General features: G+C 34.8%; 1 protein-coding gene across 1 annotated transcript in view; it reads right to left on the bottom strand.

Annotated features, from left to right (window-relative positions):
- The window catches only part of LOC107671670 (corticotropin-releasing factor receptor 2-like), a 64,428-nt gene that overhangs the window by 32,417 nt on the left and 10,179 nt on the right, over positions 1-21,832 (bottom strand). Inside the window, exons 3-9 of the mRNA XM_016464580.1 lie at positions 11,895-11,980; positions 9,727-9,833; positions 9,072-9,189; positions 8,115-8,268; positions 2,274-2,334; positions 1,196-1,268; positions 615-700 (exon numbers count right to left, since the gene is read on the bottom strand). Of these exons, the coding sequence (XP_016320066.1) occupies positions 615-700; positions 1,196-1,268; positions 2,274-2,334; positions 8,115-8,268; positions 9,072-9,189; positions 9,727-9,833; positions 11,895-11,980 (685 nt within the window). The remainder of the gene's footprint in view (positions 1-614; positions 701-1,195; positions 1,269-2,273; positions 2,335-8,114; positions 8,269-9,071; positions 9,190-9,726; positions 9,834-11,894; positions 11,981-21,832) is intronic.

The raw sequence follows: 21,832 nt of genomic DNA, 5'->3' as shown, positions 1-21,832 counted from the left end.
TATATATATATATATATATATATATATATATATATACACACACACATGCTAAAACTACTGTAGCGAATAGGTGTTGCTCAAATTATCTTTTGCAATGACAAAAAAAACAAAAAAAAACAGATTGGCTTACTCAATGCTGTCTAATGTTAAATGGCCAGAAAACTGCATGCATGTTTTTTACAATTAAAAAGCATTCAATCTGATATTTTAGATAATGATGAAAATTACTAATTGTGCCAGATTATAAACATTTTGGGATCTTCTTAGACCCACATCTGACAAATAACAAAAATTGTCAGTGCAGTGACTTCTAACATCAGAAACTTTAAATTTATACAGAATCAACTCTCTACAGATGCCACTAAAATCTACCTGCATGATTTTTATTTTAATTTTTTTCACTTTTCATTATGTATAACATCATGGTCACAAGGAGGACAGAGTCACAAGTTTCGAAACTACATGAGGGTAAGTAAATAATGACAGAGCATTTATTTTTGGGAGAACTATTCCTCTACTGAACATGAAACAGGATGTCATTTAGCCTAAGCAAATATCTCACTACTCTTGCTCATTACAGTTATAGTGTGCAGTAGTTAGTTAAAGATCTTTACCTGTATTGTATTGTTTCTGATGTGGTTGAAGCCCTCAGTTTTGTCATTAAAATGCGCACAATGTTGAAAAGGAACACAAAATTTATCTATATCGGAGAGAAAGAAAAGAGATGTAGGTAAGTGATTGTGCCTATTCTTGAAACAGTTTGATGTTTCTGTACATAATATGCAGACATTTCAAGCTGTGGAGAGCTCATAAAGACACCATTGGGTTTTGCCCCTGCAGAATAGCTTACATTAAATACTGTTTATAATGCTTTTACATGAAAAAATAGATTCAACTTAACTAGCATAAGTTCAGTAATTCTCTTCAGTACCCTATCTGAAAACAGGAGATATTACTCTGATATTAAAAGCTGATATTCTGGCAAGGTCTGGCTTACTATTTGCTGATGTTAATAATTCTTAAAAATCACATTGGTTATTACATTTACATTTTGGCCATCTCAGTCTTTGTAATGGTTTAAGAGTTCATTTTTGTTCTAATTCTTTCCAATTCTTCACACTGTTCCTCCACTTCTTGGAGGAATTGGCAACCATAAATCAGAATCAGAGGTAAGCAATAATACAATAATACTTACAAGAAGAACTAAAATCACGGGCCCCTGATAAATGTAGTCTATGTACTTTCCAGGTTCCTTCCCAAACCAGCATCTGGAACACAGAGATTTTCTTGAGTGTGTTCTCACTTCTCACAACATATATACACTTCCACAATGAAATATATACTTTATTTTGTGAATATAATTAACAGTGGGTTGAACTGTATTTCAATACTTCTTGGGAGTAAGTTGGACTACTTACATCTATGTTACATCTAGATACATCTAACTTTTTCTTTAGTGTTGCAACTATAATACAAGTGAAGTACTTATAGTTTACTGTTTATATATTTTATATTTTACATAAAAACATTTTTATTCAGTATCATTGTCAATGTCATGTTGTAAATTCAGCAATAGTTCATTAACTTACCTTACAGAATGCAATTCTTTGCTTTTGCAGAGTATTTGTTTACTCAAAATGTATTAGTTACACTTAAAGTACACTTAAAAGTGTACTAAAAAGTGGGACGATTTAGTATGAAGTATTGAAATTGTACACATTCAAGTATATACTTATAGAACTATTAGTATACTTACTACATAAAGTTATTTGAATAATTGAAAAAAATATACTTGAATTTTACTTACGTTTACTTAATAAACTTCATTTGAAGTATACTTCTTCTTTTTTTTGTAAGGGTCCTATAACTTCTAAGTGATCAGATTTATTTTCACTTGGCAGATGTTAAGACAGTTGACAAATCTCCCATAGGTTTACACTAAAGAAGGGATCTGAGTCATCTAGTAATTGCAATTGACTAACAACAATTCAAAACACCACAGCGTTGTGGCAGTGATTTTTTTTTTACAATTTCGTTGCTATGAACAGGTTTTTATTCTAACAGCTTTTTTTCTTATATTCTTAGCTATAACATAAAAAGGGTACACTTATTTGCATACTACTCTTTCAGTTTTATAAACATTTATAATTTCCAAATATTCCAAACACAGGCTCATTAATTGACATCTCTTGCCTGATTTACTCTACAATTATCATGTTCAACACTCTTTCACTCCAATCATAAGCATTTCTTTCTGCAAATCAGCAACTTACTGTTCGTTTTCATTGTAAAGTTTTCCAATGGCCCAAGCTATAATTATCGGACATGGTATACCTGAAAGAGGGAAGAATGCATGCGTTGGCAAATCACACTTTACAAACAGCAACTGCAAAAACATGGGAATTAAACATTGTTTTCCCAATAGGTGATTACCTATTGAAATGTACTAAACAGCTGTGCCATTTTTGTGTACAATATTTCAGTGCAAAAAGCTTTTTATACATCAACCACCCACAACTTAATCAGGCACTAAATGCACTGAACCTGTGCTGTGGGAAGTTTGTGTGATTTTTCAAATATGCACCTCATTCCCAAATGTCAGCATTATTTGCCTGCCGCAATTAACACTGCGCTATTACTGCCCACAGAAAGATGGGTGAACAGAAATGAAAAGGATATGTATGTGCATTTTCTTTTGATCATGGCATTCATCAAAAGATGATCAAACGACAGAAGAAGCGTGTTCAAATCGGGCACATTCTTACATTCGAAAACTGAGAATTGCACACTGCTAATTACATGTAATACAACTTTTTGGGCTTATATAGGTCAATATCCAATGTATAGTAAACTTGCACAGCACATGCAAATAAACCATGCTATCAGTGTGCACAATTCCTCCTGTATTTTAATGAATGCTGTGGAATGGGTTGTATTGTATGTAATGCTTTAGAGGCCAATGATTTCTTCACCTAAATGAGCAGGGAACAAGAAATCATGAATCTTTTAGGAAGTCGCATGGAGGATCCATTAAACGTCTCTACTGGGATTGCTGAAAGACAGCAAGAAAAAGCAGAATTTCCAAACTACACGGCTAAATTTGTTCAATGATGACAAGCAGACTGCTAACAGAACACATCAGATATTGAGCCAGAAATACTGTCACAAATTACTTGAGTCTACTTAATCAAATATATTCATATTGTAATATGCAGCTGATGCCAATAACTCAGATCTCCACAACCGTACTGAGCTTTTTGATTGCTTTCACTTGTATCACACAGCCGGTCCCCATTTCAGTCAATATGCACATCACCGTTCAAATGTTTGGGATCAGTAAGATATTTAATGTTATTTAATGTTTTTTAAGAAGTGTCTTATGCTCATCAAGGCTGGATTTATTTGGTTAAAAATACAGTTAAAACGGTAATACTGTGAAATATTATTGCAATTTAAAATGGTTTAAAATGGTTTTCTATTTTAATATTCTTTAAGATATCATTTATTCCTGTGATGCAAAGCTAAATTTTCATCAGCATCATTACTTCAGTCTTCAGTGTCTCATGATCCTTCAGAATATGCTGATTTATTATCAATGTTGGAAACAGTTGTGCTGCTTAATATTTTTTGGAACCTGTGATACTTTTTTCAGAATTAAAAATTAAACAGAACTGCATTTATTCAAAATAGAAATCTTTTGCAACAATACAAGTTTTGCTATCACTTTTTATCAATTTAACACATCCTTTGACATATCCAAACTTTTGAACAGCAGTGTATATTTTTACAAAAGACTTCTATTTATTTATTACTGTAACCAATACTATAATATGTGTTTATTAACATGCTGTTTATTAAAATCATTTCAAAATCAAAGTCTTATTGCTTATGCATTTTTAAACATTTTCATATTACTTAAAAATAATAATACAATAGCCACAAATATTTTTTGTTACTACAAACTGTTGTTCGTTAATGTCAAACAGGGTATTATTATTAATAGTCACCTTCTATTCTGAACATTAGTCAAGAAGTATTCAGTAAACACATGATGATCATGATGATCACAGCTTTGATTCATCAGAGCTGAGCGCTCTAAAAAAACAGCTCACTCAAAGAGAATCTCATGTTTTAAGTTATTTTAAATTTAATTTAATTTGGATGTGACCGAAAATGATAGTCTGAGTGGGTGAGTTGTTTGCTTTGTAATTAGTCCCTCCATTTCCACTAATTTGTTTGACTGATTCATGGCAATTTACAAACTTGATAGGCATTATGACACATACAGGTTAATGAGCCGATCATAGCATGATGGAAACATTGCCTCCTCTCATGATTTTTTGCCTTTATGTAGCAGCTCCTCCCTCACATTCAAACCATGCTACAGGAGCTATACTGCAATACTGTTGTTGTGTTGTCTTGTTTTGTTTTGCTTTTTTCAAACTGACTCCTGAAAAATGCAGATAGCGACAACCGCATTCGCAGAAATTCTATGTAGTGTATACAGAACAAAACTGAACAACTTGTTGTTAATGATGTATTTAAACATCATGTATCAGAATTGAGATGCAAGAAATCACAGCGAAGGAGGTACAGCTTCACTCAGTGTTGCCAGATCTTAACATAAAAAGGCAAATGAGAACAAGCCTTTAATAAACTCCAATAAAAATCCAAACGTGTTATACATGAAATAAGCCACATACCAAAATATTGTGTCCTGCACCTGCCAACTTTATTATCACCATAAAATGGATCGCTATACGAGCCGAGCCCAAACAACAAGCTCGAAGACACTTAATAAATGTCATTTATAAACAGTGGACATGGCAACCCTTCAAAAGCATACTCTGTGAAGCAGCCTTCTAAGCATAAACAAAACACGATGGCTCTGTCTGCTATGGTTACAATGGTGTCAATCATCACAGTTTCAAGAGTGAGTTCTGTTCCATACACACACTAAACTGTATTTTGGGGATTCACTCCCATATTTAAATATGGTTGTCACTCCTGAAAATGTACAGTGTGTACATGGCCTGAATGTGCTTAACTGCATTGGTGGACTGCTGCCTACAGACAGCTCCCAGAATCCTCTAGTTACACACAAAGACTGAGAACGCTGTGAATGTCAAATATCAAATAGTTTACTTAAGTCCTTGGAATGGCATTTAGCCTTCTCAGTAATACATGCTTCCAAACATTATGTGGTACACTTCACAATAATCTGTATTTTAAATACTTTATACCATTTAATTATATTAGTGCCAGAATCTTTTAAGTACTCAGTGAATGGACAACATTATTGTTTAACTAATGCAATTGCATGCCATCTGTTATTTAAGACAATACAATTCTCTCATTTTTAAAATGGTAACGTTGCCACCTTGCAGTTGTTTTGGGTTGTGTTGTGTTGTGCTTCTAATTATAAAGAGCTTAGATGTTTAAAATGTCATATTGCATATAATAAAATTATAGAACATGTAATCAAAAATGGAAACATTTTATAATTACCATGACCTGTATGACAGCACTAAATTGACATTTCAGCTCAATGCAGTCAATACCTCAGTGCAGAAAATGTCATCACAATTAAGCTGTTGTTGTAAATATATATATATATATATATATACTGTATATATATATATACACACTATAGAAGACAATGACTACATCAACTGGTTACAAACATTCTTCAAAATATCGTGCTCATCAGAAGAAAGAAATCCATACAGTTTTGGAACAACTTACTGGAGAGTACATGATGGCAGAAATTTAATTTTTTGGGTGAACTATCCCTTTAAGCCGAGATGCCAGCGGTTGAAATGACTCTTGCGGTTTATCTCTTACCATCTTCAGCTCCTTCTTGAAAATTGCAGCCTTGCATGACAACCTCAAACCTGGGTGCATTTCCCATACAAAGACGTAACTCTCTGATTAACCACCATTGTACAATGCATTGTTGTGGAAATCAACTAGCTAGTCACGACTGTTTCTCAAACACGGTCACATCTCTGTCGTTTGAACCACATTAGTTCAACAATATAGGGCCGTTGTTAATGGCGTCACACGCATGTGGTGGAGCAATAACTTCTGCTAATTAATTGAGTCAAGATCTCCGAGATGCTGCTGTATTGATCATGGCACCTGATGATTTACTTATTTTTGTTCCTGTCATTTTGCTTTATTCAATGTTTGATTAATCAGGGGTTCCCTCTTACGTCATACTCTGGGGTTTCCTTAGGCATTTATGCACATGCACACTCTTCAAAAACTGTGCTTATTGAGGATGCACTAAAATATATAGATTAGATTGTATATATTTAAATACAATGGAACATATATGTTGTACTGCATGTTAGCTTGCTTATTGTGCCCATGAGCATAATTCATTGAAGTCCATATGTCTTACTAACAAGAAACTATGCTTCTAAGCACAGGTTGTGAGCTGTAGTTCCAAAAACGCAAGTTTACGATGCTGTTTGCGAACGTTCGTTTGAACTATGGTTTCGGGAAACAACGAATCATGGAACTATGTTAGTAACAATGGAACTATAGTGACCATAGTTAGCTAATGATGCTTTTGGGAAACACACCCCAGATTCAATGTGCCTGATGCGACAATACCAGCCTAATCTCCCTCAAATATATAGTTGAAGGATATGTTCTGGCTTGACTTCTGAGGCAGTCAAAGAGCTTAGAAAAGTGACTGATTTGGCACCTTGTGCCACCAAACATTCAGCTTGTGAGATCGGCCACTTCATAGCAAGGTTTGCTGAAATACGCTCCTGAATTTTATCACATAAACTGCTTTCGCAAACTGCTTCTAGGCCGTTCGCCAATCCAGATTTGCTCTACTTCTTAGAAGATGTTGAAAATGTTACAATTTTTTGATTCTGTGTCAAAAAAAATCCCATCAAAAATGGGGATAGCAAGTTTTTGCGTGCTCATTCATAATTTGACACTTATGTAAAGGGCTCAGTCTGAGGACAGAGAAAAATTGCAGGCTTTTTCACTATCAGGCCAACAGTTAAAAGTAGGGTAGGTGATTTCGGAGAGGCTGGCAATAGCAAGCTAGCTTTGAAAGCATAAGATCCCACCCTCCCTGCAAATCACTCTCCAAAGCCACGCCTCCTCCAAATCACATGAATGCACACAGGCAGAGCAGAGGCTGACCAGCGACACGATGAGAGACAGCGCTGGTGGAGGTTTGAATGCAACGCTGTCAGATTAGCTCATGTCTCACCTGTGAGAAAACATTACAGTACAAACACATAATATTACAATAATAACGTCTTCCATTCTCGCTCGGTCTGCAATAGAGTAATGGAACGTGCTGATGATGTATAGTATCGTGTCTGCGAACAGGGTGCATGAAGGTATTCAAATATATACGTTGACAGGCAGGCAGGACAGCCTATCAGAGCCCTCGGACCGAGGGATATGACTGGATGAACATTTTATGGTCCTACGCCTTCCACAGATGATATAAATGCATATAAATACATCTAGACCACTTAACTTAGTGATTGCTATCAGGATGTGAAGAGACTCTCAACCAGCATAACAAAAAATGAACCAAATCACCTACCCTGCCTTTAACTGCGTTAGCAGCTATATGTTAGCTTAAACTGTTAGCATGCTAACTTTTGTGCTTTTGTGTGGCACACTAAGCAGCAAGCACCTAAAGTACCTTCGCAATGTTCAAATGCTTTGTGATATGTCATGTATGGTACATTTATTATACTTTTATATCTATTTTATATTTTTTCATTCTTGCATTGAATCTTATGAATCTGATCTTGAAGTTTAAGTGTTCTGATCTTGTGTGCTGCAACATCTGTACCATTTATATTTCAGCTCTGTATGTCACTTAATATTATCATATTTTTTGTTGTTTACGTATTTATTTTTTTATTGGCATGATGTATGACTATGACCTGGGAATATTTTTGACAGGTTTCACAAAATTCATAGGAATCACGTGAAAGACAGTAATGTTCCAAATAATCCAAAATGAATAGCAGACTACATTTAGGCTTTCTTATTCACAGTCAATGCAAATTGCAGATGGTTAGGCCTTTCAAAATAAGCAAACTTGTGTAGAGAAATCAACTCACACCATCCAATGAAGAGGAAGACCCATTTTCGAAGCTTGTCTGTGGAATATGTCATCACAATAGCCGTGTGAAGATAGCAGCCCTCCACAAACATCCAGAAAAAATTGGTCACCACAAAGTAATTATAGATTGTTGTTATAAGACGACACCAGGGCTGTACGGCGAGAAAAGGACAGGGTGTTAATTGAGGTTAACATTTGAATGTTTTACAACACTGCAAACCTTTTACAGACTTGATACTAAAAATGAAACCTATTATAGGTCTTAAAACAACCTCACGTCCCAGGTTTTTCAAACATTTTATGTGTTTTATAAGGTGCTATACTGCAACTTGAACTCATTGGGGGAAAAAAACATCTACCAAATGTGCTTTTTGACTGTACACTCTCAGAAAAAGGTACAAACTGTCACTGATGCAGTACCGTAAGGTACAAACACTTACAAAGAGGTACATCTTTGCACCTTATTTACCCCCAAGTGGTATGTATTAGTACCTAAAGTGTACATTTTGAAATGGTATTCGTCAAGGCTATTCATTCTTCGTCTTTTGCATAAGAAAACACTCCTCTCATGTCACTCTCAATAAACACATTGTTCCTTAGTTCTTCAGTAAAGCTTTTGACTAAAGTCATTTTTTAGCATTGTATGTTGTAAACATTGCAAAATTAAGTACTTTTGACTTTTGATCTCTTCACTGTCAATTACTTTGTCAAGTTTGATATAAAAATGCTGGAAGTCTCTAATGAGGCACTAGATACCAGCAGACAAAAATATCACTAGAGTGTTTTTCCAGAGAGAAAAAAATACTACCCCATGCAATTCCTTCAGTATTACAGTAATACAGAAAACAATACTGGCGAGGAATCGTTGGCCAACACTATACATGTAAATGATAGAAACCTGCTGATGGGTTTACATACTAATAGGCTGATAAGTAAGTTTAAAAGTGTTTCATACCTCATTTGTCTCATAAATGTTTTGGTCAATCAGCTGAAGCAAAAACCACATTACATTCCTCAGAATGAAAGTCGTAATTAAGTTCCAGTGGATTATGTTGCGAAGGCATCGGATGCTCCTTGAATTTAAAATAATAAATCAATGAAACAATCATTTCAGCAATTACACTGTGACACAGTTTTAGCATTGCACGAGTTGATTAAGGAATTACATATGCATGGACATGAGACTGTGCAAAGAGTTAGACAACAGTCATTTCTGAAAGATTAATCATTCTGAACATGTATTTAAGGAAATGTTCAGTAACATTTTCTATAAAGTTTGCCTATTTAAAAACAATGTTTATTTTAGTATTATTTTTTTAAATGATTCGAATGTTGATTTTTCCTGAAAAGTGGAAACACTGTGACTCTGTGGTGCTATCAAATATTGCTGTTTGTTTGAGCATCTCAACCTGCAACCTTAGCTCATGCAATTAGAGTAAATAATGACAGAAACTATCCTTTAGCATATATATGATCCTTATTAAAATAAAGAAGTTTCCTGAAATATACATTTTTCCTGCACTGAATGAACATTTATTAACTTTAAACAAGGCCTCAGCACAAGGTATTACTCACACACTATAGTGCTGAAAATACACCGACACACTTACCTCAAGCACAGAAAGAGAATAAAGGCAATAACGAGAGCTCCAACAGATATACAGTGACCAAAGTAGTTTATGATGAGGGCTATCTTGTAGTGCATGGGGTACTTCCTCTGTAAAATAAATAAATAATTAAAAAATGGGAAAAATACACCCGGTTCATTATTAATTCTGCCATGATTAAAGAAGAAACTCACTGTTCCAGCATATGACATGGTAATAAATGATTGCAATTATGGCACAAATCAATATGTATTACTTAGCGACCAGTATTTGGAAACTTCCAAAAGACTAATTTAATTTAATTTATATATTTCTCATGAGTCCTTGAATAAGGTCATAAAACTGTGACACAACTCTAAAGGAATTCAATTGTCCTTTTGCAGAATGTTTGCATGCAGAAGTCGTGTGAAGTGATAAGTTAAATGATGCATGAGCAAGTAAGATGGATTTTATATCGAAGAATTTATATCAATTACACAGCATCCAATACTATGTATATGCTTAATAGTTTCTTATGTCAAATATGGGCTGCTTTATATAATGTGACAATAGCTAAATAATTGGGCCAAACTGATTATATGCTGCATGTCATTCAGAATAAGCCAGAAGCATTGTGGATTCTGTAAACAACACAAAGTAAAAGCACTGGCATTATCTGATTTAAACCAACCAAACATTTTGAATTGTTTTCAGTGTAGCAGTATATATATATATATACTGTATATATATATATATATATATATATATATAATGCACAAGATTAAAAAAAATATATATCTTATTGACTTGAAAAACCATATTCAAATTTCAAATATTCATATATTCATATTCAAGACCATATTCAAACATGAAACAACAGCAGAGTAAACATTGCAGCTGATGCAGAGGACATTGGGAAAACAGAGCAAATGTAATTACAGCATTCCCTGTGGGAAAACAGATCAAATTTCCTGTAACTCACTTGGCAGCAGTATTTGAAACTTTATGCAAAGGCATATTTGAAGCTGTATTCAAACCTTATGTGTTGCCAAAAGTTATGTAAGCATTTATTGCCAACACTACTGAAACTGAATGTCACACCTGGCAATTTCTCACACAGCATTAAAACATGACTAGTGAGTCATTCATTCTGCAAACGAACTAGTTAACAAATAAAAACAAAAAATCACCACATTCTCATAAATGAACAGGCATCGTTAATAAAAGAATTAGTTCCCTTTCATAGATTCATTTGACGCTACATCAGTAGGTGATGCTGTAGGAAAATCCAGTGTGATGATTGTCTGAAACCCGTAAAGCGTCATGCCAATCCATTGCCTGACGGCACTAGTATCACCTCTGCCTTAAAAGGACATGTCCCATCACTCCTTGTATTTCTCTTCTTCAGGAAGACGGTTTATCTGCCCATGCTATCTTCAGAGCTTTATCGTGTTTCAGAAACTCAAGTGGAGTTTATCTTCTTACTGTAAGTGTGTTAAGTGTTTCACACTGTGATCATTTTAAATTGAAGTGTTTCGCTTGAGACAAACTTTCTTTTCAAGAAAAAGAGGAAGGTCATCCCTTGACACTCTGGCAACCACATGAGCCAGGATTCTAGAAATGCATTAGGAAGGAAACATGTCATATGCTTCGCCTGACAGGAAATCAGACATTTTGGATTTTGAGAAGTGTGTGCTTTTGAATTCATAAGAAATTCATGTGATCATTACCAAAATGGGTCAACATCATGCCAAGACACTGAGTATGCTAAATTGTGAACAGATTTTTCATATCTCAAGTTTTTTTTGTCGTGGCAAGGCGATACATTTATGGCGAAAATAGGAAATAGGAAGCCTCATATCTTCTGTGTGCTTAGGCCCATCATCTCTGCTTGCAGCTATACTTGTTTTTTTTTGTTTGTTTTTTTTACTAATGAAATATTATCAATAATCCTTTGGACATCACTAAAGCCAAACTTTCTCAAAATCTACCCTGCTAAATTAAAATCGAAACACATCTGTGAAAAAGTCCATACTGATAAGCAACCATTTCTCACTCCCAAGGCAACAAAACCGAAGGACTTCTATGTTAATTTAGATTTGCTATGTATTTAATAATAATTATATTCAGCAAAGAAAGAAAGAAAGAAATATAAATAATATAAAGTTCAGGCTTAGAGCACATTCACCCACCTTTTCCTCTAAAATGGGCTCACAGTTGGAGTAGTTACTTTTCAGTGCCCATGTGCCATTGTCCAAGCACTCTCTGTAAGCAATTCCTGCAGAGAAGAGAATGAAAGCAGAAGTTCATAAGTCAGTGTAGTTCTTAAAGCCCAAAAAGGCTTTTTTATAGTCATTGCACACCTGAAATACTTTATTGTTCTCTGGTCATAATAAGGTCAAATTCACAAGTTAAAATAAATTGGTAATCAAGAACTTCTTTGAAGAAAACGTCTTAACTCAGGAACTTGCTGAATGCACATGCATAATATAACAGCTTGCTGCACTGACTCATTTAAAGTTCTACCCTATTTCAAGGGCTGCTGGCTCTATCTAGAGTAAAGCTTCCAGTTAAGAGTTCACCTGTTTGATATGTTGTTTTCCATTTGGGTATTTGAACATGTAATATTCAAATGCACAGAAGGATTTACTTTTTTCTTATTCCTACGTGTTCATTTGCATATCAGAAAATCCAGCGTGCTTAAATTGTCTTGTTTTGCACTGGTCTTTTCACTCTTTTTTCCCATTTCATGAAAAATTCTGATCTCTTTTCCAAGCTGCACTTCTGAACATAATAAATTAAGATTTTTCAAAATCCTGTTAATATGTTCTGTTAATATTATTAGGGCCATTTTATTAGAGGCTTCAGAATTCAAAAGGACTCAGTTGTTTTTATCCATACTGAATGAAGTCACGTTTTAATAATCAAACACTGAAAGTACACAGGACCCTTTTATTTTCCCAAGGATTATTATGATTATTTATTTATTTTATTTTAAGTTTTGGGGGCTTTTGCGACCCTTAACATTCTCAAAACGTCAAAATTTGTGTACACACCAGAATCATCAGGCATTAGGCCCACGCAAAAGCTTTTAAAAACTTTTAAATACTACCCCTAGAGGATTCATAAGATCGTCACCAAACTTGGTCAGCATGATGCTAAGACATTGAGCATGCTAAGATGCAAACATATTTTTGATATCTCGAATGATTTCACCATGGCGAGGCAATACATTTATGGCAAAATCATTGGGTGATGTAGTGCCAAAGACAGATCAATTTTCAGAACCAATTTTTTTGCTGTATGTGGTGTTCCTAGTGCTGTCGCTGTAATGCTATTGGTAGACTGTACTCCTGGACACATCTTTGGAAAATAAGACCACAGATGCTATGAATGGTAAAGCTAAGATATCATTCTGATTTAAAAGTAAAAGAGATAAAAGTGTAACTGGGCATTAATCCAAGTAATTATTGAAAACTCTAACAATATGGATCATAAATTCAGTATTTCTGTCACTTGATTACACTTACATGTTCTGTTAGAAAAACAAAAAACTGAAAAAAGGAGCCAGTGACAATTTAAAAGTTCAAATTTACAGAAATTGAATAAGGATATCAAGTATCTGTTGAGAGTATGTTGACAGTCTGTGCAGTTGAATGGCAGAGCTCCACAAAATTAATAGCGAGTTGGCATTGAAAGGATTTACAGAAAAAAAAAATACTGCAAGTGGTTGCTTCAATCACTGATATCTGATGTAAGCCTATTAAAAGGTATTAAGATGTGTTTTGGTCGATCCCATCACAAGTGGACAACACTAAATACAGGTGTGAATGGGGTGTAAAATGTTTTGAGCTTCTCTACTTTCGACCCTTCCAGAGGTAGTGGAAAATGCATTTGATTGGACTGCTCCCATAGTGTGGATGCTCATGTTGTCGAATGCATTCGAACAGACACTGAAGACCACCTGAACGGACATGTAATCATTGTGGGACGTGTTGTTGGGAATCGTGCTACTCAGACAGGATTTAAACTTTTTTTGAAAACAGCAGAAATATACGAAACCGTTTCAGCCATTGGTCATTAGTAAATGTACCGAGCACAATATTCTTCCACCAGTCCTGACTTCTAGCGTGAACCCAAAGCGTTTTGCGGAGGTCTTGAGGTTATCATTGCAGAAATGAAAGCGGCTGCTTGCCTTGTCTTTTTCTGTCGTCTCATTTTGCGAGCATATGAACTTTGTGTGAGCTTATTTCGTCCACTGGATCAAAATAGCTGAAAAAGCCCATACATATACATGTACACAACTTTCTGCAGCATCTTTCTTCACTAACACCACAAGCAGCAGAAATCTGACCTAATATTAATGCGCATCGACATTCAACCCTCCCCCTGGTGTTCTGACAAAAAACAGAGGGACCCGCCCATAGACCTTTCCCTCAAAGAAATCAGGACAGAAGTGGTTGAAAGTGGACAAGAGAGATGGAATAAAACACCAGGTGTGAACGGGAATGTGTCTCCTCGTCTCCCTGTGTATATGCATTTTAAACACATTATGTTATTTCTCCACCCATGCAATAAATGCAGGTCCCTGAATGAGCGTGGTTTTATAGTGTGCTTAATTTAACTGCTCAGGTAATGTTAATTGTATGACCCATTTCAGGGGTGGCCAAAATTACGATTTAAAATCAGTCAGAGCTAATTATCTTCATATTTTTTTAATATATTATGAGTAGACTACTTTCTACTCAAAGCAGAGCAGTCCTGTATCACTCTATAGGTTTGTTTTGCAATAACTACCATATTACATGGTTTATTACATGGCTACTTGCCACATAAGTAAATATTTTGGTAAAAAATATTAATTTGAGTTGAATTATTTTATTAGCTCTTTAAACAAAAAGCTTCCGTGAAGAAAAACAGTTCATAACAAGCAGCTTTGACCTAAGACAAATGAACAAATAGTCATTGATATAGACACATTTGCTTTCTTGTCTCTGTGCTACAGTAAACCAATCATATTTCACAAAATATATACATTGAATCTGCAATACTTTAACCTGCAATCTATAATGTCCTGCGTGATACCCATTCCTGTTCTCTTTACCTGATTTGTCATTTTCTATCATCTCTTCATTATCCTAGTAAATTGACCATTACAATTTTAACTTTAAGTATGAAACTACTTGCATATACTGTATACTATGAAACAGTGGTTAAAAACTCTCAAAAAATATATTTTTATAAATGCTTAAACCTATTAAACTATTAAAAACTAAAAGATATGCTAGATCAAAACTTTAAGACATATTTTTTTTATGAACAGCCATGTAAAAACCAATACAACCATTTTAATTATTAGACAGTACATTCATTTTATCTGCACAATTAATTTCAATAGAAACAGAAGCAGAAACAATGTTCTTAATTGTTCCAAATGATTGGTAAGCAACTCTCTTTATCATAAGCAAGTCAATTTTAATGCAAGTGACTGTGACAGACTTTAGAGTAGCTAATGTGAGTGATTGATATGTAATTTTGTAATTAAATATGTATTTAACTAATTTAAAATGCTACTCATTTAATGAATAAGCTTTTGATTACTTAACATTTTATTAAAGATGATTTTCAAGGAATGATTTTGGCACAGTGGCCTCCCCCTGTACGATGCCCTTATGCATACCCCATTTTTGCACCCCATGCAACCCATGTTTCACAGACCCACAGCACTGTAAGTTAATGAAATCTACTGGTTCACAGAATAGAGTTGACAGCATCTGAAACACTGTCCTGTAATTTATTTATCTTAATTAATAATCTGACTCTTAACCTGTTTTCAACTACTGAGTTTTGCATATCACAAGTAGAGGCGGACTTACCCATTAGGCAAAGGTAGGCAACCGCCTTGGGCCCCCAAAAGCCAAGGGTCCCCTAAAATGCTTTTCATCTACGAGATGCGCATTAAGTGCGAACACGCGAACGGTTGCTTTTTACGGTGTTTATCACCACGACAACCGTCTGCGTGTCCGAGTTTAATACACTTCTTGTGTATCCTGCTTGTAGCAAATAAATATATCATTCATCTGAAGCTGTAATTAAATATTGAGCAACAGTGTGCATTATATGTTTATTGTTTTAAATGCTGCTTACTTATTCATAAGAACCCAAGTAGAGGACGCATACGCAGTTTGGTTGATATAATCCGTGTGCAAATTTATAATTTCCTTTTCATTATTTTTTTTTTCATTTTCATTTAAATTTGTAGTTAAAATAACTAAAATAAGTGTATTTTAAAGTTTAGAATTAGACAGCCTTTGGCACACAGGCTTACGCTGGTAACTCATCACAGTCATCAGTGGACTTTTCTCCTCAATATTGGCTATATTTTTTCACACTTTTTTCATTCTCACTAATTCAATGGCCTTCCATGGCCTTTTCATTATATCTGATAAATTAGCGTTTATGAGCGCAGCGCTGCTTTTTTTACAGTCGTTACCGAGGAAACCGCTGTATTTCTGATGTTCCAAAAGCGCTTCCTGCTGGCAGAGAATCAATGTGCATTTTCAATAATCACGTCTGCAGTTTTTGTTCAGACCAATGCGAAAATCCACCCACATAACCCCGTTTTAAATTAATATCATAATTTATACTCTTTTTAATGCTTTTTATACTCTCTTATCTCTTTTTTAAAAAAGTTGTTTAAAGGCTCAATTGCGAGGTTTATCATTTTATAATTTATTTTGTTTTTGTGAAAACTGTAAATCAATTGCTATTTCGTGGTCTACAACATGAAAGAAAGCCATTATAACATGTGCATGAAAAATGTAGAAACACTGGACACAACTGTGGGGCACCATCATGCAGCAGCAAGCATCACAACAAAAAAGGAACCTCAAGGCTAAATTTGTAAATGTGTGCAAATACATAGGACCCCATTCATATTTTTTGCCTGGGGCAAACCACTAAATCCGCCCCTGATCACACGAACACAAAATGTGGCTTTACTGTATAAATAGCATGCTGAATAGAGGTGAAATGACGAGACAGGAGAGAATAATGCCATCATGTTCTCAATCACAACAGTTCCACAAATCTAACGTTTTCATCACTGCATCAACAAAACAACCCACTATGTATTATTTATTTTTGGAAGTTTGAAAAGTATAAACAGCAATCTTGGGAGTGTTAATTATTCTTTAATTTAGCTCTAGTTGACGTTGTAGTGTTTTATCATTTTTGGCATGTTCCAGCATGCATCATTTTAGCTTATTTTAGCACTGCAGCATGTTAAGATCCTTCCTTTATCAACATCACGAGAAAGTTATTTTGTAAATCGAATTATTTAAAGTGAAAATGTATCTTCAAAGTTAACTTGTAATATTCATGCAATTAAATCATCATTGACCCTTAACAATACTAAAATAAACTGGTGGTCAGATAAAAAATTCCAGGAAGACTTATAAAACAAGGGGCTTGACTGTCCACTTTCTCCATCTGAAGCAATTAGCATCATCAACTTTTTCCCCCATGATACCCACTAGACAACAGTAGTCTTTTTTTTCCCCAAGATTTTCAAAAACCCATCTGGATCATATCCGAATATGCAAAAATTCTGATTTTTGCTGGCAGTCTGAACAAGGCCTACATTATCATAGAGTTTAATCAGTTTCACCTGTGCCTTGTTATCCTATTGTTTGTCTGTGTATATTGCCCTATGTTTGAGTCTTTGGATGTCGGTTTTTGTCTTTACTAGTTTTGGTAAAGCTGTTGCGTTTTTGGATTCTTGTTGGATTATTGTCTTCCCTATTTGGATTTATGTTACATGTTTGTATTCTTATCACCTGCCATATCTGTTTAGATTATCATCACTTGTATTTCAAATGCCTTCCTCATCCCTGCTACGTGTTAAGAGCGCAATGGAGGCATTGCCTCTCACCTGTCTTTCCCTCATTCATTCTTAATTACCCCCACCAAACCCACCGCATGCTTTAGGGCAGTGAATCGCAACCTTTTTGAGTACCGGACCCCAGTCCAATTCAGAACCATCCTCAAGGACACCCAGAACAAAACTGACTCATTAGTATCATGTATGTCTTTGTGAGGAGTGGGGACCAAATGCAATCAAGTATAATTCAAGTTAGTTGACTTGTCCAGTATTTGGCCATATCATCAACTATATTAGACTTTTTTAATGGGAACATGCCATGTCAAAATATACAAAATATACAAAAATTCATACTTTATACAGACCCCCTGGCATTACGTCAAGGACCACAAGGTTTCACGCAGCCCTGGTTAAGAAACTCAATGGGCTCAGGGGAGGCAAGAGAGCCGTGGCCTCCCGCTTTAACTTTACCCACTGGTTTCACTGATGGACAGTGTTACTTTCGAAAAATGATTGACTTATACACTTTTTAATGTCATATATTGTGATACTTGTGTTGTTTTATTATTGTACTATGGATTATTTTCTTGCCTCCTTGAAGGAAACACCCCTGCTGCAGGTTAAAATACAAATACAAAATCCACAAACACAGATAACAGGAATATGTTTTTTCTCTAAACTGAACATCAAAACGGCTGCAGGTTCTCTTTGCAAACTCTAGTGAGCAGGAAAGACAAAGCTATTTAACAATCAGTGGGTATCCTCTTTAGCAACGAGGGGAATGATAAAAGGAGTGGAGCACCCAGGAACATGACAAAGAAGAAAACCGAATTAGCAATGTCAGATTTGAGAGTTATTTATTTGTTTGTAATGGAAGGGCTGAGTATCTTGAAGGCTGCTCAGTTTCTTAATGACACACCAGGGGTTGTGTTCTGCAGGAAATCAAGGACCTCGTGCTACATTGAAGAACACAGCCATAAATGAACATTTTAGAATAACGAATGTGCCATTAACCAGCACAAATGGGGAGGACATCTTTAAAAGATGCATAAACCTCTTTAGCAACATCTTCTGCTGCCATTAATATTTATTAAGCAAACTGGAAAGTGGCGGTTCATAACAGCTTACCTGAATCTGGAGTTAAGCACAATCTATTCATTATTTTGAGTGCTGCCAGTATCCGGTAAATAGTGGATCAACACGGAAAGCTTGCGGTAACACCACACACACACAGGGAGAATTTAAACCTATAGATGCTTGTGATGGACATATTGATTGAATGTTCCATTTCCATAAATCCCATTAGCAATGTACTTACAACTTAAAACCTGGCATTCTTTCAACAAAACCTGCATCAAAAATGACAAGACAAATGACTCTAGAGCTTGCTTTATTGAAATCCATCCACTTTGTGCGCTGAAGGTGGAAGTCTGAACTGTATAAATATACCTAAAGCTAACAAGGAAATGTTTACGATACAGTGGTCTGAAAAAGTAAAAGAGTAGTTCACAATTGAAAATTACATCATTTATTCACTCTCATCTCCTTCATGTTTATGTGATTTTTTTATGTGGAAAACAATACTGTTCTGTCATTAATTAATAACTACACAGGAACAAATGAGTAACTCAATATTAACATGCTAATTGCCATTAATAAGAAACTCTGGTTAAGGATCCAGTAAGTAATAGTTTCATAATGTTCATAATTAATGTGAAACTAATCAATAACTAATGCCAGACAAATTAACATTTTAACCACTTCTTTAATATCAATATAATCAATAAGTAATTGTAGATTTATAATTTGGGTGAGTACATTTTATTAGTCCTGTTATTAACTACTAACTTACCTCTTACTAACTATGGATCATTTTAAAGAAATGCACTTTTCAGGACTTTACTCCTCTGGCCAATTTTCACTCAAACAACCCATTCTGAAAATCCTCACAGAATAAATTGATTATTGTGTAGGTGTCACTAAAAGTTAATCCAACATCGGCCATCGCAAGATAAAAAAATAATAAAAAATCACTGCTACAATTCTTTGTAAATAGCAGAAGTTGTGTTAAGTCATTCATTTTGCATACTAAGTTGTTTGTTTGAAACAAATTATCAGAATTTTTCGTAATGGGTTACACTGTAAAAAGGACATAAAATAAACTTACAAAACTAATCATAATAAAAACACAATAAAATACATAGATACAAGTCACTCTTTAATGGGATAATATATACTGCGGGACACAATAAATAATTCAACCAAAAATTAAAAAATAAGTCATACTTGTATGAATGGGTCAAAGACGAGACGTCCCATTTTGGTGTCAGCACTAAATTAAATTTACAAAAGTAATTTTATATACATAAAAAGCATATTAAATGCAAGTAAAGTGTCAACTTTAATGTTTCAAATAATTTTTTTGAAAATAAAATGTCAGATGTATTTAAGTAAAAATTAAGCTACATACTTATTCTGACCTGTACTTATGAAAAATATATAAAAGAAAATTTTCACATACTAAATTTTGTTGTATTTTAAACAATTAAAACTAAATTCCTGGGAAATAGATCAAACCTAGTGGTTTGAAGAATAATGGCAAAGACTGGAAAAGATTTAAAATGACAATGAATTGTCAATGAGTTTTTGGGGCTCAACTTTTAATGTCATCTAATGATTCTTGTTCTAAATAAGCTTGATAAGACTTTTTGGAGTATAAACTACCGGTACACCGAATGACATTTTAGTGAGTGTCTTCTGTAAATCATGGTAAAAGTATATGAGAGTCATTATTTTTTGCTAATTAATTAATAGGACCCATTTTAATGTACAGGGGAAAAAATAACGCTATATTAAACTTTCATTGTTCTGATGTTTGAAACTTCTTTTTCGTCTTTGACCCAAATGAATATTATCGTAATATTTAACAAACTATCACACTAATTGGCATCTGATCCAAGGCTTTTCAATACTTTTTTTTTTTTTTTTGCAATTATTGTCTAATGCTTGGTTTCACAGTGATCTTTAGTAAATGTATGAATGCAGTTCCCCTCATACAGGTCTCATAGCAGAATAACCACAGGTCACATAAACTATGAAGACATTTCATACAATTCAGCAGGATGATTTCGAAGACTAGTAATTGAGAAGATGCTTAAAGGCTGGCTGATTTGCTGGGCTGGAAATGAACCTTAATGGAAGGAAAAATCTAACCAGGAGATGAGAAAGGCTGTTTAAATATAGCCGTGGTTATCAGCTCAATCTATTTTTACATTTTCTTCTCACCAACGGCTCTGTCATAGGACTGTAGCAATTCTGTCAAAGCCCGAGAGCTTAAGCCACCTCAAAATGTGCCTGATCCACATTCAAACAAAAATGTTTAACCTGTAAAAAGGATGAGAGGTCTAGATTTTGTATAAACAAAATCACATACAGTAAAACGGTTATAAATCTATTTTTACTAGTGGGTTAGTAGTACAAGCTTCTGTCACATCTGAGCATTATGGTGTTTTAGACCTGAAAATGCACCTTATCTAATGCAGAGTTAGTCATTAAACAGATTTAGAATCACAGATTAGAGCAGCGATTTAAACGCAGTTATTACAGTTCAGTTACTGACATTTCAAACATATACGTGCCATTATATGCTGTAGCACTCATTAGGTAATGGGGAAACGTCAAACAGAAATCACATGGGGCCCTATCATACACCCGGCGCGGTGTTTCTTGCTACCCAGCAGGCACTGGACGTCTATGTAACATCAGGTTGACGTTGGACATGACATCAGACAGACGTTGCATTTTGGTTAAAAATGAAAATCGGGTTGACGTCAATATTTGACGTCAATTTGACGTTGACTTAACATTGGATTTTGGTTACACAACCTAAAAACAACAAAATATCAACGTCAGCTGACGTCGGTATTGGACATCAATTTAACGTTGACAGTAGACGTTGGCCATTGACCAACTAAAACCTGGTCTAAAGTCAATGGCGCAGTAGTCTTTTTGTTATTTAAAGAGCGCGTTAGTATAGGCGAGTCCACAGCGCACGTACACTCTGCTTATTACACACACAGGGACGCACAGCAGCACACAAACATGCCAAATATTAAAAATTAAAGGATTGCAATGTAAAAGATTATTGTGTAGTAGGGCTGGGTATCGAGTTCAATACTTTTTAGGCACCGACCGAATTGCCTCGATACCATCGAGTATCGAAAAACGTCTCGTCGTTCGGTAGCAAAT

The sequence above is a fragment of the Sinocyclocheilus anshuiensis genome, unplaced genomic scaffold (assembly GCF_001515605.1).
Source record: "Sinocyclocheilus anshuiensis isolate Anshui unplaced genomic scaffold, SAMN03320099.WGS_v1.1 scaffold524, whole genome shotgun sequence".
In the NCBI taxonomy this organism is placed as follows: Eukaryota; Metazoa; Chordata; class Actinopteri; order Cypriniformes; family Cyprinidae; genus Sinocyclocheilus; species Sinocyclocheilus anshuiensis.
This window is presented reverse-complemented; position numbering and strand designations above follow the sequence as displayed.